The 17,502-nt window shown below is 37.8% G+C and overlaps 1 protein-coding gene across 1 annotated transcript in view; it reads right to left on the bottom strand.

Annotated features, from left to right (window-relative positions):
• Positions 1-4,592: 4,592 nt before the first annotated feature.
• The window catches only part of itgav (integrin, alpha V), a 69,470-nt gene continuing 56,560 nt past the window's right edge, over positions 4,593-17,502 (bottom strand). The window contains exons 23-30 of the mRNA XM_036576958.1: positions 15,418-15,498; positions 14,588-14,693; positions 12,295-12,453; positions 11,023-11,148; positions 7,846-7,959; positions 7,411-7,518; positions 6,660-6,782; positions 4,593-5,315 (exon numbers count right to left, since the gene is read on the bottom strand). Coding sequence (XP_036432851.1) covers positions 5,217-5,315; positions 6,660-6,782; positions 7,411-7,518; positions 7,846-7,959; positions 11,023-11,148; positions 12,295-12,453; positions 14,588-14,693; positions 15,418-15,498 — 916 coding nt within the window. The 3' untranslated portion in view covers positions 4,593-5,216. The remainder of the gene's footprint in view (positions 5,316-6,659; positions 6,783-7,410; positions 7,519-7,845; positions 7,960-11,022; positions 11,149-12,294; positions 12,454-14,587; positions 14,694-15,417; positions 15,499-17,502) is intronic.

The following is a 17,502-nucleotide window of genomic DNA, read 5'->3' on the forward strand; positions in this document are numbered from 1 at the left end:
TTTGTGCACAGAAAGACTGAATAAGGACGCATACGAAGCATCAGATGCTACGTGACTGCTAATGGCGCCCCCTTGTGGACAATGTAGCCTGTGAGTGTGCTCCATGAGGTGCTTCTTTCTAAAAACAGTCAGAACAGCTTTTTCAATTTGTGTTTGCAGTCAAGCTACCAACCTGAATAAATATGCATATTTAATTGTTTAAAAAGCTCCTTATGATGATGCAGGTTTGTTGTTACAGTAGCCATCACTGCTTCTTACATTGTACCATACGATCTGTGTGTTTTTAAAACAGCACAGAGTAAGAACAGTCATTACGTTTTCAGCATTTTTACAGGCTAGTAGTTCAGAATGGGGTAGTTTTAAGCACCTCACCATGTGGGGGCTGTACTTTAGCCTGGCTAGCTCTCTGGCTGAGTTGGTTACATTACAGCCTCCAAACGGGAGATGAAAATAATATAGGAGTGAATTCCATGAACACGTTAATTAAAAACACATGATAAAAGTTAATAGAATAAAAACAGAAATATCTGTCTGACCGCTGTGAGAATTCATGGATGGCGTTCAATGAAAATAAAGTGTCTTTTTTGTGAAATATTGTGATTTGTTATGAGGCACCCCCAGCTTAAACATCACAAATGATTCATAATTCATGCATAAATCATCAATAGTTTATAAAGCCAATAAATAATTGGACAGTGATACCTTTAACATTTAGATTTTACACTCTGATGGACAAAATACACTCTCAAATATATTAAGCCATGATCATAAAATAAGACCAGTAGAGTTAGAGTTAAATATTATTCTTTGTGTGTATATAATGGAATATATATATATATATATATATATTATATATTATATAATATATATATATTATATTATATATTGTGTGTATGTATGTATGTGTGTGTTAAAAAGAAATATATATATATATTTATATATATATATATATTTATATATATATATATATATATATATATATATATATATATATATATATATATATATATATATATAAACTTCAAGAAGGAAAAACATTCTTAACTTTTAATAGAAGTGAATGGATAAATAATTTTTTCCAAGTAATTTTGGAGCATCTATCTATCTATCTATCTATCTATCTATCTATCTATTCTTTGTAGCACAGTTTTGAAATTTTGCATCGTCACAAATTCTATAGAAATTTTTTTTTTTTTAAGGAGATCCATTATGTGACCTATCAGACCCGAGGTGAGTTGGCACTGAACTGGAGTTACATAAATAACAGTGTTAATCATACAGACAACAAAGCACACACAAACGCCTCTAAACAAAATCAATAAATCCATTTATTTCAGTTATGTAAGTCAATATAACTGTCTACCAGAAACCTGACATCATATTAGCTCCAAACGTTAATGACCAAATAGACACAATAGTGACCGCTGAAGATGCTGTGGATTAGAATCATATTCACCAGTGCTTTGATGTACAGATGTTCTGCTCTAGGATACCATTCAGTAACGTTTTAAAGTTAATCCTCAAACTAAAAGGAACAGAAAGTGATCAGGCCGGTGTGGAAGCAGAATACTGAAGAGTGATGAATTCCAACCTCGCGTTTGTTGAAACCCAATATGGGTAAATTCTTACAGACAATAATACACCAACACTAAAAAACGGCTACATTATAAAAAGGTGACTTTTCTTGTGCAGGAGTGAGACTTACAGTATATTTGCCAACTAACTTTAGATCAATCTAAAAATAAAAACCTGGCCTAATGTGAACCAAAGTCAAGCACTAAAGGTGTTTACAGTAGAAACAGTAATATTCAGCAAACAGTTTTAGCCTCATGCAATAAAATAGTCATATGCAAATGTCCGAACACCCTAAATTACACATTTCGTTGATTTTCTAAGTAAAAAGAAATGAACACATCCTCTACAGGGAACACAGTGAAAATAAAACGTACATAACTTTTGCACAGGCCACGTTTTATTTTCCCCCCCAGTATGTTAAATTCAGTAAATAAACAGTAATTGTGTACTAAAATGTGCAGGAGTGTGTTCTCTGTAGAGGATGTGTTCACTTATTTACACTTACCAACACACATTTAATTTGACCAGGGGTGCACAAACTTTTGCACACGACTGTGGTTGTTTTCTGAAGGCATCACAGCGTTTCTGATTTTCTATTTGCTTCATGTTTTGTACTGAAATGGTGGTAAAACCACAACTTTTCTTTTAAACAAAAGTGAACTGCTACTAATAACACTGAACAAATAGAGCCTTTACAGCATTCGCTGGAGTGAAATTTAAACCTTTTTTATATAAAAATACAGGGACTAATAAAAAATTCAGCAACTTTGTGCTTCTGTTTTCATATCATTCACAATATAAAAATCGTAAACTGTGCAAAATGTGAAAACTTAATGTATAATTATGTTTAAAGGATTTTTGTACTTGTAGTCAAATCATTCCAACTTGCAGGGCCTTAATCTGCATCATAGACTTTTTTATTATTACTATTTCATAGGAAAATATAAATTCGACTATATAAATTGGATGAAACACACCGATCTGCTCTGGAGTGAAAAGAAAGGAACAACAAGGCTTAGTTTAAACAGCAAAAATGAGTCTAAAGCCCAAAAATGAAATAAAACAAGTAATGCATTAATAAGAACAACGATACCGGATATTAAACCTTACATTAAATACTACGTTCAGCTCTGAAATGTGAGATCAACAGGAGTCCAGCAAAGGGAAGAATGGCAGGATGTTTGTTAGACCATTAAGCAATATATTATTAAGTACCTCTAAAAATACAATATCCCCACAAAAAAAAGGAAAAAAAGAACACACTTGGCACCAGCAGTGAAAATGTACAAAAAGCACTGCAGATCATTTCATAAAACGATATTTCATCGCAGCATTTCAGTTCAGCTGTAATCTCACGCCTTAAATCTGTACTTTTCTCTCTTTCCGTCATTATTTCGCTAATGTCCCGCAAATCTCTACTTTAAATCTAACCTCTGAGAACAGTGAGAGCTCAAACCTGTTGAACGTCAGTGCAGTAGAGCAGCATTTCTCAGTCTCGCTCCAGCAGAGGCGGCACATTCTACGGTTTTCCTGCTGTAATGCACTAAAGTTCATATCGTGAAGGGATTAATGATGAGCTGAAGAGCTGAATCAGTGAGTGTGTATACATGCCCTCAGTAATCTGATCATAATCGGATTTCTGCAGTTATCTGATTATTCAAATGGTCACGTAAACGCCATATTCGGATCTAGAAATCTGATTAAGAAATCTGATTAAGAGGCTGGATTTAAGCTCAGTAATCAGATTTCTCAGTGCATGTAAACTCTTACTCTGATTTCTTTTGGATTTCTCAGTCTGAACGTGTGAAAACAGTACCGGAAATAAGTGAGCAGCGTCGCCGCGAGACGCAGCAAAACACTTTAGGAGCGAATCAAAAACATGCTCGATGAAATAAAGGATTTAAATATTCATCTTCTAGATGATGTTTGTTCATATTTTCAGGTAAAGTGGTACGGTGTTTTTTAAAAAGCCGCAGCATGAAGTTTGAGTTTTACTTTACGTCACGTCGTCTTCTGTAAGTTTATTGGCTGGTTGTAAAGCAGAAATCTGATTACTGTCTGACTCATGTAGACCTGGAGTTTCCCCATTATCTGATTACTCAACCATATATAAACGCGTTGATCAGGTTACTGAAATCTGATTTTCTGCAGTTATTGGATTATTACGTGCATGTAAACACACTCAGTGTGTCAGAGCGGATAAACTGCGCAGCAGCTCTCAAATTATGAGGACCGAGTTCTAATCAGGAGTTACAATCCTGAAATTTTAGCTGCTGATCAAATACCTGTGATGAACAACTGGGGTTTTTTTGTGTGGTCATTTAATGCCACTAATCTAGTTTCACCCTGATCAGTTTATGATGAAAAAGGGCCATTTTAAGTCATTTAAACTTAGATTCCAGATAAGAATGCGCTTCGAAATGATGTGGACAAAACCACAGCTAAAAACACACACAGTCGTCTCAAAGTCTGACTTTTTTCTACACTTGTGTCCATTTTTAGAGAATTTGCAAAAGCAGGGAAACCAAATTTGCACTTATTTACACTCTATTGCTTTTTTTTACATAAACGTATGACTTTGACATTTAATCTGTGGAAAAATAATTAAATCCCCCTCAAATAATCGTGATTAGGTATTATAATTATGCAATAATCGTGACTAGGCCTATTTCTAACACGTCTTATTTGTTTTGGTTGAAATAAAAAAAATAGTGTTATTTCAGCTTTAATTCGTCTAATGATTCTCTACACACAGGATTTAGGAGCAGGACTGGGAAATGCTGCAGCAGGTTAAGGGGGAGAAGGTCCAGCAGGAGCTGGAGGGGAAAATGGCATCAGCCTCAGTAACACAGACTTCAGTCTTAGAATCACCACACCACTGCAGGTAGTGCTGTACCGTATGATTCATCCAAATGACCACAGCAGAATCGTCCAGACGCCTCTCACAGGTCACTACGCTAGTTAGGGATGGGCGTGGTTATTAGAATATATGGTAGAATAGCCACATTTTTAGCGTCTGATTAACTAATCGCGTACATGAATAAGCCACGTGGAATAAAAATGGAATAAATTGTGTACAATCTAGTAATTTTAAGTAGGTTTGCTGCAGAATAGCCACATTTAAGCAGAGCTGAGTACGGAAATATTTCGAAATGAAATAATGTAAATTTGTAAGGTGTAAAGTTATCAATCTGTAGGTCAAACTATGCAACGTGAAACACAAAGATGAATCATTAAATCAACCAAAAAGTCAGTCTTATGCAAACGGCACGCAATAATCTTACGGTAAACCTTTCAGGCTTGCATATTCATTCGTTTTTAAGATATAGAGGCTTTTAAAAAGTGGGTGTGGCCGTTACATCTGCCTTATAATTAGCACTACAGGAACATTTGCCCCAGTATAAATGTGTGTGTGTGTGTTGGGACATTTGAATGTTATTTATTCAGAAACGCAGCTACTCAAACGCCCATCCCTAATATTAACCATCCAGAGCAGATCTCTGTCTCTGGACTGAATGTTTGGAGAACGCTGCCGTGCTGTCGGTGCTCATGGACGTCTCGTCGCGGTCTGGAGTGTCTCTGCAGTCTCGGCGTTGGTGGAGGGTAAGTTAGAGGATGAGTGTTTTTGGGGGACGAGTCTCTCAGGCTTCAGTGTTTCTGTCGCCGTTCTCCTGCGGCTGGAGCTGCTCTTTCTCCGTCCCGTCCTCCTGAGGCGGACGCACGCGGTTGAAGAAGCCCAGCTGTAACGGAGAGGACAGTAAGAGTGGAGTTTAAGCTCAGGGGTCACCCGAAAAACACCGCAACTGACTGAACTGAATGGGGGCCGAATACCACAGTGCTGTCCAGAGGCCTAACTAAGAGCTTATGGACCTTAGTGCAAAAAATATTAGATTTCCAGCATGAAAATTAATTTCAGTGACTACAAACATGAGTTGTTCACTTGCTTTTGCTACATCTGAACCAAGTTGGTGCTCTAATGTAAGCTGTGATAGACAGCTGTCAATCATAGGTGCAAAACTGCATAAGTAGTGATACAATAAAGAGTTTAGGCACCTCTAATTTCTTGACTGACCATCTCAGATTTGCTTATACTTTCAGAAAACATGGCCCTTATTTGTCAAAGCTGAATATGAGGGCATGCAAAGCCAACAGTTTTGATTTTCATCTGTTTCTTCTGTACAATTAAATTCATATCTGGTAGTAAAATTAGAGCATTTAAAAAAATAGTGTTTTTTTGACTTTAAGTAATCGAATGATTCTCTACACAGTTCTCAGTTTGACTTTTGGCTAAGGTTTAGGCTTGATTGTCATTAATTAGCCAAAACCATTATTATCATCATCTATAATACCAATAACAAGAATAAAAATAGAAAATAACAATAATACTAATACTTTTTGCTCACAGCAATCCAGCACACAAGTTTTGGTGCTGCCTTCCCTTTGCAAAGCCTTTGGCCACAGCACTGCGAACTTTCCAGGTATTAATGCCACTTTAATGTCATAATTCTATGACTTTTTTTCTCTAAAAAGTATGACTTTTTTCTCTATATATTACGACTTTATTCTTGAAGTCTACTGTTTTTATGTTTAATCAACAGTGGCCTTAAAACGTCGTTGTATTATGCTCATGATTCCGTCCACAAAATAAAATATACCTGAAACTACGAGCACAGCCACTGGCTCACAAGCTGCTGAATGCTGTCATTTTATTGGCTCTCTAGGGAAACATCTGCATAAATTAGGGCGGGCTGTATGCAAATGATATGTAAATGAGGAGCCGATAGGCTGGAGTTACAGAAGTTGATTCATCATCGCTGCTCAGATTTCCGCTCGTTTCCAAAATGTTCATAAACCACTCAGAATAGTTCGTACATCACTAAAGGTGGTCACATCTGTGCTCTTTTAGCAACTCTGATAAATAGGAGTCAATTTAACCTCTGAATAGTGTGAAAAATGTTCGTCTTCATTACTTCAGACACAGACACTGTAAAAAAGTAGCCTAAATATTCAAACCATGGTCACACCGGATAGGGAGTATGGGCGTTCCTGACAGTTTCTCTGCTGCTGGTGTGAAAGTTGCTGACCTTGTACATGATGAAGATGAGCAGAGCGAGCAGCAGCAGGCCGGCCAACACAGCCACGACCACCACCCACACAGGCGCAGGGTCGGGCGGAGTAATGATCACCCACACCACGTTCAGACTGGCCTGCGTCACCAAACACAGAACTCAATCACAACACATCAGCGTAGGAACAAAATACATAATCAAAACCATACAATCAAAACACATCATTCAGCATGAAAATGCAAAAGAAATATATCAAATATTACGTTACACATTATACATTAATTAAGCTAAATATGAATGTCTAAACCATTAAACTCTCCATGTGTTCCACACTTCAGTTCATCACTCTCAGAACTACAGAGCATTAGTTTTATAGTAGATACTGAATAATTCATAGTAGATACACAGTAGACACTGAATGCTGCATAATTCATAGTATATACTTACAATTCATAGTATTTTCTTGAATATTTCATAGCAGATAATGAATAATATTACACATTCTCTACACCAGGGGGGCCCAGTCCTGGTCCTGGAGATCTACCACCCAGCAGAGTTTAGCTCCAACCCTAATTTAACAGACCTGATCCAGGTAATGAAGGCCTTCAGAGGCACCTGAATTAGAGCCAGGTGTGTTGGATCTGAGCTCTCCAGGGCAGTAGATTCTCTCCAGGGCCAGGATTGAGCACCCCTGCTCTATATAGACAGGCCAGGCCCTATTAATCAGCCCTGTAAACCCACTTTGAGACCACCCACTATTACTCACAGAGGTCTTGTTGCCTGGCAGCTCAAAATCCAGGTTTTTATATGGCATCTCGATCACATTGAATGTGGCCAAAGACTTCACAAGGTATGAGCGGTTCTGACTCTCAGCCTGAAACAGAAGGACACGTGGGTCAGTACAGGGAGTCTTCGGGCATCCTTACATTTAATTCAATACTTTTTAATGCCACTTCAGATGTAACGTAAGACCACATTTGGCAGCAGGTAACATGTTTAAACAACCCTGTATTATTCAGTGACGTGACATCAAATGTTAAAAAAATAAATCTATACATTTTGTGCAGCTCATTGTGGAACAGTCTAATTTTAACAGACATTAAAGACATTTTTCTTCTTCTGTAAAGTTACAGATACAGTGAGGATTTCTTATAACAGTGATGAAACATAAGCTGAGAATAAGAGCTGCGATGAGACTGACCTGCAGGAAGGTGGCCACTGCCAGTCTGGAGTAGATGTACAGTATGGCACTCTGACCTCTCTCCAAACGGCCCACCTGGCACTTGATCTTCAAACACTGAGCCTTCTCACAGTCCTGCAAACACACACACACACACACACACACACACACACACACACACACACACACACACAGAGTGTCATACTATAGTTCAGGTAGAGTCGTACACAAAAGTTTGGGCGCCCCTGGTCAAATTCTACAACCCCATTTCCAAAAAAGTTGGGACGCTGTGCAAAATGTAAATAAAAACAAAATGCAATGATGTGCAAATCATTTAAACCCTATATTTCATTAATAATTGTACAAAGACAACAAATCAAATGTTTAAAGTAAAAAATTTTATTGTTTTTTGAAAAATATATTCCCATTTTGAATTTGATGCCAACACCACGTTCCAAAAAAGTTGGGACGGGGCAACAAAAGACTAGTAAAGTTGTGTAATGCTTGTATAAAAAGTCTTTCAGAAGTAAAGATGAGGAGGGTTCACCACTCTGTGAAAGACTGCACAATCAAGTGCAACAATTCAAGAATAACATTTATCAACATAACACAGCAAAGAACTTTTGTTTTCATCATCTACGGTACATAATATAGTTAAAAGATTCAGAGAATCTGGAGAAATCTCTGTATGTAAGGGACAAGGCCAAAAACCAGTATTTGCTGGCCGTGATCTTTGGGCCCTCAGACAGCACTGCATTAAAAACAGACATGGTTCTGTAGTGGAAATCACTGCATGGGCTCAGAAACACTTCTGAAAAACACTGTCTGTGAACACAGTTCATCACTGCATCCACAAATTCAAGTTAAAACTCTAAAACACAAAGAAGAAATCATATATAAACAGGATCCAGAAACGCCACCAACTTCTCTGGGCCTCAGCTCATTTAAAATGGACTGAGGGGAGGTGGAGAAGTGTCCTGTGGTCCAACGAATCAACATTTGAAATTTCTTTTGGAAATCATGGACACTGTGTCCTCCGGGCTAAAGACCTCCCAGCTTGTTATCAGCACACAGTTCTAAAGCCAGTATTGATGATGGTATAGGGGGGCATTAGTGCACATGGCATGGTTGATGTGCACATCTGTGAAGGTCCCATTAATGCTGAATGATATATACAGGTTTTGGCAACATACGCTGCCATCCAGACGTCTTTTTCAGGGAAGGCCTTGACTATTTCAGCAAGACAATGCCATTGTATTACAACAGCATTGCTCCGTATTAAAAGAGTTCGGGCGCTAAACTGACCTGCCTGCAGTCCAGACCTGTCACCACTGATAACATTTGGTGCATTATGAATGAAAAATACTACAAAGTAACAAAAAATATGACCCCGAACTGTTGAGCAGCTGAAATCCTGTATCAAACAAGAATGGAAAACATTTCACTTTTGAAACTACAGCAGTGTCTCCTCAGTTCCCAAACGCTTACTGGGTGTCATTGCATTCTATTTTTATTTACATTTTGCACAGCGTTGCAACATTTTTAAAAATGGGGTTGTATTTTGTTGTTGATTTTCTTACTGAAAATAACAAAACGTCTGCACATTTTAATGCATTTTTAAAGACCACTTATTTGCTGAATTTCATGTATTGGGGGAAAAAAACAAAATATAAAATGTGCCATAACTTTTGCACGTCACTTTTATATTAAAGTCAGCAAAAAAAAAAAACAGTTAGAAGCGCAGCCAGAAGCTGCGTTCAGTTTGAAATTAATGACAGAATTAACAGTGACAATATCATCAGTAAACATACCAAGAATAAACATGTTGTTAGAGAAGTGATGATGTAATGATGATGTAAAGAGTGGCAGTGCCAGGATGAGGATGTCACAGTGTGCAAAAACAGGACACAGCTATTAAAGTGGCCTCCTGAGGAAATGCTACCCCAAAGATTGTAGTTCATAAAGTAAAGAAGTAATGTGACCAGTAGTGATGAGGTCATCAGCAGCAGTAACATGACGAGTGTGTTGATGATGTCATTAATAATTCATGTTGTTAAAGTGATTACATCATAAACAACAGTACCAGGATGAGTATGAGGTCGGTAAAGTGTCATGACATCATAACTAAGAGCACCAGGATAAATATATGGTTAATAAAATCATGCCACCTTAAGTAACAGTACCAGGATGAATATGTTGTCAACAAAGTGATGAAGTCATAAGTAACAGTACCAGGATAAATATATCATTAATAAAGCAGTGACATCATAAGTAACAGTATCAGGATGAGCATGCTGTTAATAAAGCAGTGACATCATAAGTAACAGTACCAGGATGAATATGTTGTCAACAAAGTGATGAAGTCATAAGTAACAGTACCAGGATGAGCATTTTGTTAATAAAGCAGTGACATCATAACTAACAGTACCAGGATGAATATGTCATTAACAAAGTGATGACATTACAAGTAAAAGTACCAGGAAGTCTATGTCATTAATAAAGAGGTGACATCATAAGTAACAATCCCAGGATGATTATGTTACAGTTAATAAAGTGATGACATCACAAGTGAAAATACTAGGATGATCATGTTGTTAATAAGGTTATGACATCATATGTAATAGTACTAGAATAAGAAAGTGGTTAGTAAAAGTGATGATGTCATCAATAAGACCGATGTCATCTGTAGTGGTGCCAGGATGAGCATGTCTTTAAAAAACAATAAAATTATTGATACCACTTTAAAATAGGAGTACCCTCAGGAATTGTTCACGACTGGTTTAAAATTAGTTTGTTAATGGTTATTAATTGGGTTATAAACACTTTAAAAATCAGCTGTAACATGTCGTGAGTTGTTATATCCGATGAATATGTGATGAAGCTGGCGAGTTCAATGTTGATTGGTGAAGACAAGGAGAGAACAGTAAACATCAAAATCTAAGTTTTAAAGTTATAAATGAATGGGGTTCACTATTCGGCTACCAACAGGTCACTGTTGCCCTTTTCATTTATGTGCTGTAACTTTTTAACTCTTTCTGACCAAATTAATAACCAATAATTAACTCATTTTAAAGTACGCATGAACCTTTTATAAGGGTAGTCTTATTTTCAAGTAGTAACAAATTATCCATAACAGTGTGTGTATGTGGTTTGGTAAAGTGATGATGTCATGAGTAATGGTGATGTCATTAGCAGTACCAGGGTGAGCTTGTCCCCGTCGTCCTGCTGGTCCTTCAGGTCTCGGCGGTGAACGTGGTTCCTGTTCCGCCCCTCCGTCCGGTCACCTGATATTATGGTCACGTTTTTATCCCAGAACATGGGGTTCTGCAACACAAACAGCCAGAACCACATATTATTATATTACTGAGTCGTTTTATGGAAATGCCCATTTTTGTTCGCTAGCATTTACAGATATACCACACTTGAAAAATATGTTAGGGTTATTAAAAGTTATTTACATTTATTTACAAAACAGTAAGTTATTTTAACAGTTACACCTTCTCCAGTCATCAGTTTAGCAATATTGGTTTTAAATCAATCATATAGAATTCCAAGCACCACAGAAGAGCTCGTCCTCGGTCATGTGTAAAGGGTGAGACCATATTTTGAGGTAAAAAACATGTTTTTCTGCAATTTTAACTGCAATAATCTATACATGACTATGAAATGTATGATTTGAATGACATAAAGAAAACAAATAAATATTATAAAATATATAATGAAAGTTGTTGTCCCCAGGAGTCGTGTCACTGGTGTTACCGCGTAACAAAAAATCTCTTATTTTGAAATAAAAATCACACTGATGACATCACTGGACTTCCTTTTACCTGTTTTCTGAGGATCTATGAAGAAAAGCACATGGTGAGTCCACTGAGTCTTTCAGTTATCAGAGATTTTCTCATTTAGCTCATGATTTCATATGAAGCTTTTAGCTGAAGTCACTGGTGTGACCGGCTTTATTCTGAGGTCATTGTGACCAAATAGAATACAAATGGATTAAATTTCATATTTTAGTGGATATTCCATGATTGACATCATGTGGTTTGATGCTCTGTAGCAGCCGTTTTGTAAAATGCATTGTTCATTAAAAATGTCTCCGGTGTGTAACACCAATGAGGATCAGTAACACCAGTGACTCCTATGGAGAGATAGAAAAGTGGACTCTACTACAGCTTTTGCTTAAAAAAATAATTTGATGGTTTTCTTTTCCAAACTACTCTTAAGAGCATATACTGACAATCTTTTGCACCAATTATTGTCTCATTATGTTTAGCCTGTTAGGTTTTTGTAGACCAACAAAGAAAACATGCTGACCTGTATTAAAGCATTTTCTTAAGATAGGTGTTTCCAACTATTTGCCTACGTTTGAAGGTTAAGCAAGAAAAAGACAGGGCCTAAAATATCACACATTATAATCAAGCATGCAGAAGCGTTTGGGCAGCGGTTAACTGCTGCAGCGGGAAGACGTACAGAGACGTTGAGTGGGTTGATCTCCATATCAGTGCTGCAGTTCATGGCCCCGTCCACCTCGTATTTGGTGATGTAGAGCAGAGAGCCGTTGTTGAAGCGGTATGGCCACTCCACGTCCAGCATGGCCTTAGAGAATGTGCTTGGACCTTTATTCCGCAACTGCACAACAACACAACAGCTTCATCTTTGAGGAGTCAGTCGTTCCCATTTAATTTATGTATATTCAGTCATGCCCATATGGTGCAGTGCATATATGCTTAACCTGCTATGGGTTAAAAATGCTTTAAATTAAAGATGAATATTAGTAATTTAATTCCAATAGTCACTGTCATCGTTTTAAACCCAGAGTGATGGAGACAAAACAGCAGAGAGCAATCCAACTCAATCAGCCACTCCAACAAACACCAATAAACCCCAGTGGTGAGCTGGGAAAGAATGTTCTACCTTTAGCTTATTGGTTCTTTTACTGGAAAATATAAAGCCAAATGGCGACGTCACAGTGATGCTTTTTTGAGAGAGAATTGTGGTGTATGGTGGAGAATGATGCAGTTTAGTTTGAAGAATGATGGTGTTTGGTTGGGAATGTTGATGTTTGGTGGAGAATTATGGTGTTTGGTTGGGAATGTTGATGTTTGGTGGAGAACGATGCAGATGGGTATGAAGAATGATGGTGTTTGGTTGGGAATGTTGATGTTTGGTGGAGAATGATGCAGATGGGTATGAAGAATGTTGGTGTTTGGTTGGGAATGTTGATGTTTGGTGGAGAACGATGCAGATGGGTATGAAGAATGATGGTGTTTGGTTGGGAATGTTGATGTTTGGTGGAGAATGATGCAGTTTAGTTTGAAGAATGATGGTGTTTGGTTGGGAATGTTGATGTTTGGTGGAGAATGATGCAGTTTAGTTTGAAGAATGATGGTGTTCAGTTGGGAATGTTGATGTTTGGTGGAGAACGATGCAGATGGGTATGAAGAATGATGGTGTTTGGTTGGGAACGTTGATGTTTGGTGGAGAATGATGCAGATGGGTATGAAGAATGATGGTGTTTGGTTGGGAATGTTGATGTTTGGTGGAGAATGATGCAGATGGGTATGAAGAATGTTGGTGTTTGGTTGGGAATGTTGATGTTTGGTGGAGAATGATGCAGTTTAGTTTGAAGAATGATGGTGTTCAGTTGGGAATGTTGATGTTTGGTGGAGAACGATGCAGATGGGTATGAAGAATGATGGTGTTTGGTTGGGAATGTTGATGTTTGGTGGAGAATGATGCAGATGGGTATGAAGAATGATGGTGTTTGGTTGGGAATGTTGATGTTTGGTGGAGAATGATGCAGATGGGTATGAAGAATGTTGGTGTTTGGTTGGGAATGTTGATGTTTGGTGGAGAACGATGCAGATGGGTATGAAGAATGATGGTGTTTGGTTGGGAATGTTGATGTTTGGTGGAGAATGATGCAGTTTAGTTTGAAGAATGATGGTGTTCAGTTGGGAATGTTGATGTTTGGTGGAGAACGATGCAGATGGGTATGAAGAATGTTGGTGTTTGGCTGGGAATGTTGATGTTTGGTGGAGAACGATGCAGATGGGTATGAAGAATGTTGGTGTTTGGTTGGGAATGTTGATGTTTGGTGGAGAATGATGCAGTTTAGATTGAAGAATGATGGTGTTCAGTTGGGAATGTTGATGTTTGGTGGAGAATGATGCAGATGGGTATGAAGAATGTTGGTGTTTGGTTGGGAATGTTGATGTTTGGTGGAGAATGATGCAGTTTAGTTTGAAGAATGATGGTGTTTGGTTGGGAATGTTGATGTTTGGTGGAGAACGATGCAGATGGGTATGAAGAATGATGGTGTTTGGCTGGGAATGTTGATGTTTGGAGGAGAATGGTGCTACTTGGTTTGAATAATGATGGTGTTTGGCTGGAAATGTTGATGTTTTTTTGAGCAATGATGGTATTTGATAGTGAAAAAGGTCAAGAACAGCAATTTTTGTTGGATAATGATGGTGTTTAATGAAGGATAATGGTGTTCGGTGGAGAATGTTGGTGTCTGAGGGAGAATGATGGCATTTGGTTGAAGAATGATCGTGTTTGGTGAAGAATGATCGTGTTTGGTGAAGAATGATGGTATCTGGTTGAAGAATTATGGCGTTTGATGGAGATTGGACAATGAGGGTATTTGATGGAGAATGCTGGATAGTGAAAGGTTTAGTGTGCCCTAGGCTTTACAGAAATACAAATAGATCTAAATATTAATCTGAGTGTAAGACTGTGCTGGGTTCAGTGAGATATGTACCTCATAGATGTGCTGGACAAGGGGTCCGATATCATCCTCCAGAACTGGCTTCTCTTTGGGTTGCCAGTTAGCAATGGGCAGGAAAATCTGCTCAGGGGCAGAAACACTGCAAGGCAACACACACACATATACATACACATAAGTTTCAGACAGAAGCCGCCACGCCACTTATTAATAATACAGACAAAGCAATTCACCTGTAAATAATCTAAACCCAAATAAATGTTGGATATGGTTGAAAAAACATATGGAATGTCCTTTGCAAGCTCCAATCATCAAAGTTTAATCAAGAATGGCCAAAAAAAAAAACATTCATGTGCATCAGTGTTAGCTTAGTGCTAACATACTACTAGAATCCCATAGGGGCGCTAGCAAAAATTCACATTATGGTAGGCAAGGCAAGTTTATCTATATAGCACCTTTCATACACTGCTGTCATTCAAAGGGCTTTACAAATGAGAAAATACAGAGTTGTTTGAAAAAGCAAAGCAAACAAAAATAGAAATTAAAAACATGATTAAAAGAATAGATTTAAAAGAGAAAAATCACTAAATTAAAAATTAAATTAGAAATTAAAATAAGGATAGTTACAAATCAAATAAAAAATTAAAACGCAAAGTGTTTCAAACTGAGCTGAAACTCCGCTCAAACTCAATGAAGTGCAGAAATAAAGTGCTGATGGTAGAGTTTGAGCGAGTTTGAGCGAGTTTTGACATTTATAGATCAAACTAAAGGCCTAGTTCTCACAGTTCACCTGCCACACAAACCAACCAGCCCAGCAAATACGGAAGACAGAGACATTCATATAGGATTATGAGTGAGTGACCTACCCTCGTATCTCCACTTTTGACAAAACAGCGAGCTTTGTGACGATGGACACCAGGTTGCTAGTCTTGTTGAACTGATTTGAACTGGGAAGAAGGGAGAAGATGTGGAAGAGTAAGGCAGCAGTTAAACACTAGGCAGTGCTGTTGCTTCAGTAACCGAATACAGCAAACAAACACCAATCCCTGTGTAAGTAGAATGACCACAGGCCACTCCTTGTGTTACACCACACTCTTAACTACGACACTGTTTTTACCGGGGATTAAAGCTCACACAGTTTTTAGAGCATTCAGCAACAACAACACTGAGCGGGAGAGGGAGGGAGCTATTTCTCAACTCAGAGTAAACTGGAATATCATTAAGTCCTAAAACTGAATTATGAATTGCAAGAGTGACCACAGTGACCACAGTCTAGCCAGATTTATAAAGTCCTGATTGACAAAAGATAATACACAGTCACTGCATGACAGGCGAGGTCAATACAGAGGGGCACTTTCTTCTTATGAAGCAATTCCATCGATTTTTCAACATTCATAATTAAATGGTTAAGATGTAAACAGAGCCGTTCAGAGTGGTTTGGTGTGAAACGCTCTGTTCTAGAGAAACTTACAGAGTCAGAACTGTTCACAGTGGTGGTGATAGGAACCAGACGTCCACCTCTAAAAGCTCCCTCACAGAAAGTTACTACATGAAATGGTTATGAATTCACTGCCTGATGACTGAGACACTGTTTTATGACAGTTCTGAGAAGATTTTGGTGGAGGGATACATGCAGGTTGTTGTGAGACAAAAAAGTCCCCCCCAAAAAACGGATTTTCCAGATTTAGCACTATTTTCCCCATCATCAATGTTCCATATAAAACCCAAAAACACGTGTTGGTTCACTGGTGGTTTTGGATAGTAAATAAAATGGCTAAATTTGTGTTGTAGTCATGGCGACTCCTGGTTCCTATCACAACCACTGTAAAGACATCTGAACCATTTCACACCAAACCACTCTGAATCACTCTGAATACATCTCAACCACTCAATTATGGAAAAATTCTGAAACTGGTGGAATTCCCCTTTAACTGTGTCAAATCAAAAAACAGAGACATGTTCACACTTTACAAAACTAATCTCAAATTCTGAAAAAACGGTCATCATTTTGCCCAACCCATAAACTGTACAATTATTAGTATAATAATAATAATAATAATAATAATAATAATAATAATAATAATAATTATTATTATTATTATTATTATTATTATTATTATTAATAGTAGTATTTGTATCAATTCTACCACTGCTACTACTTGGTTGAGTAACAACTGTTCATTTTAGAGATCAGTAAGATGGATTAAACTTTAAAACGCCTCAGTATTTTGGCAGAACTGAACTGGATTCAGAGGAAAGAGAGAGAAAGGAAGGGAGAGCATAAAAAGAGAAGATGTTTTATGTTTTCTCTCGAGAGGAAAGCAGCAGCACTCTGTAATTAAGTGACTGTGTGTCTTCACTATCAGCAGGGAGCTGGAAGATTAGAACCCAGCAGCACTCTCAGGGCTTTTACTGATTTAAATGAATGGCTTTGGCAGGAAGTGACCATCAGGCAGGAACATCTCTGCTTTATGAGTTTGGAAAAGCAAGAAGCTGTCAGCAGGTTAGAGAGACGGCTGCTAAATTCCTACAGTGACAAAAAAGCCCAGAAACAGGGCTGCAGTGGATTATAATGATAAAAGCTAAGCTACTGGCTATTTTTTTAATTATTTAACTAACCTGTAAGAATTAGTAGACAAAGTTGATTAGTCGTCAACAACCGTCACTTGACCCACACAGTCATTCTGACAGACTGTAATACACTACAGGAAGTGTAGGGGGCGATATGGCTTCTACTGTTTCATTTATAAAGCCTCTATAATGTTCATATGATCCACACAGTCACTCTGACAGACTGTAATACACTACAGGAAGTGTAGGGGGCGATATGGCTTCTACTGTTTCATTTATAAAGCCTCTATAATGTTCATATGATCCACACAGTCATTCTGAAAGACTGTAATACAGTACAGGAAGTGTAGGGGGCGATATGGCTTCTACTGTTTCATTTA

This window comes from Colossoma macropomum, unplaced genomic scaffold (genome assembly GCF_904425465.1).
Source record: "Colossoma macropomum unplaced genomic scaffold, Colossoma_macropomum, whole genome shotgun sequence".
NCBI classification, from domain to species: domain Eukaryota; kingdom Metazoa; phylum Chordata; class Actinopteri; order Characiformes; family Serrasalmidae; genus Colossoma; species Colossoma macropomum.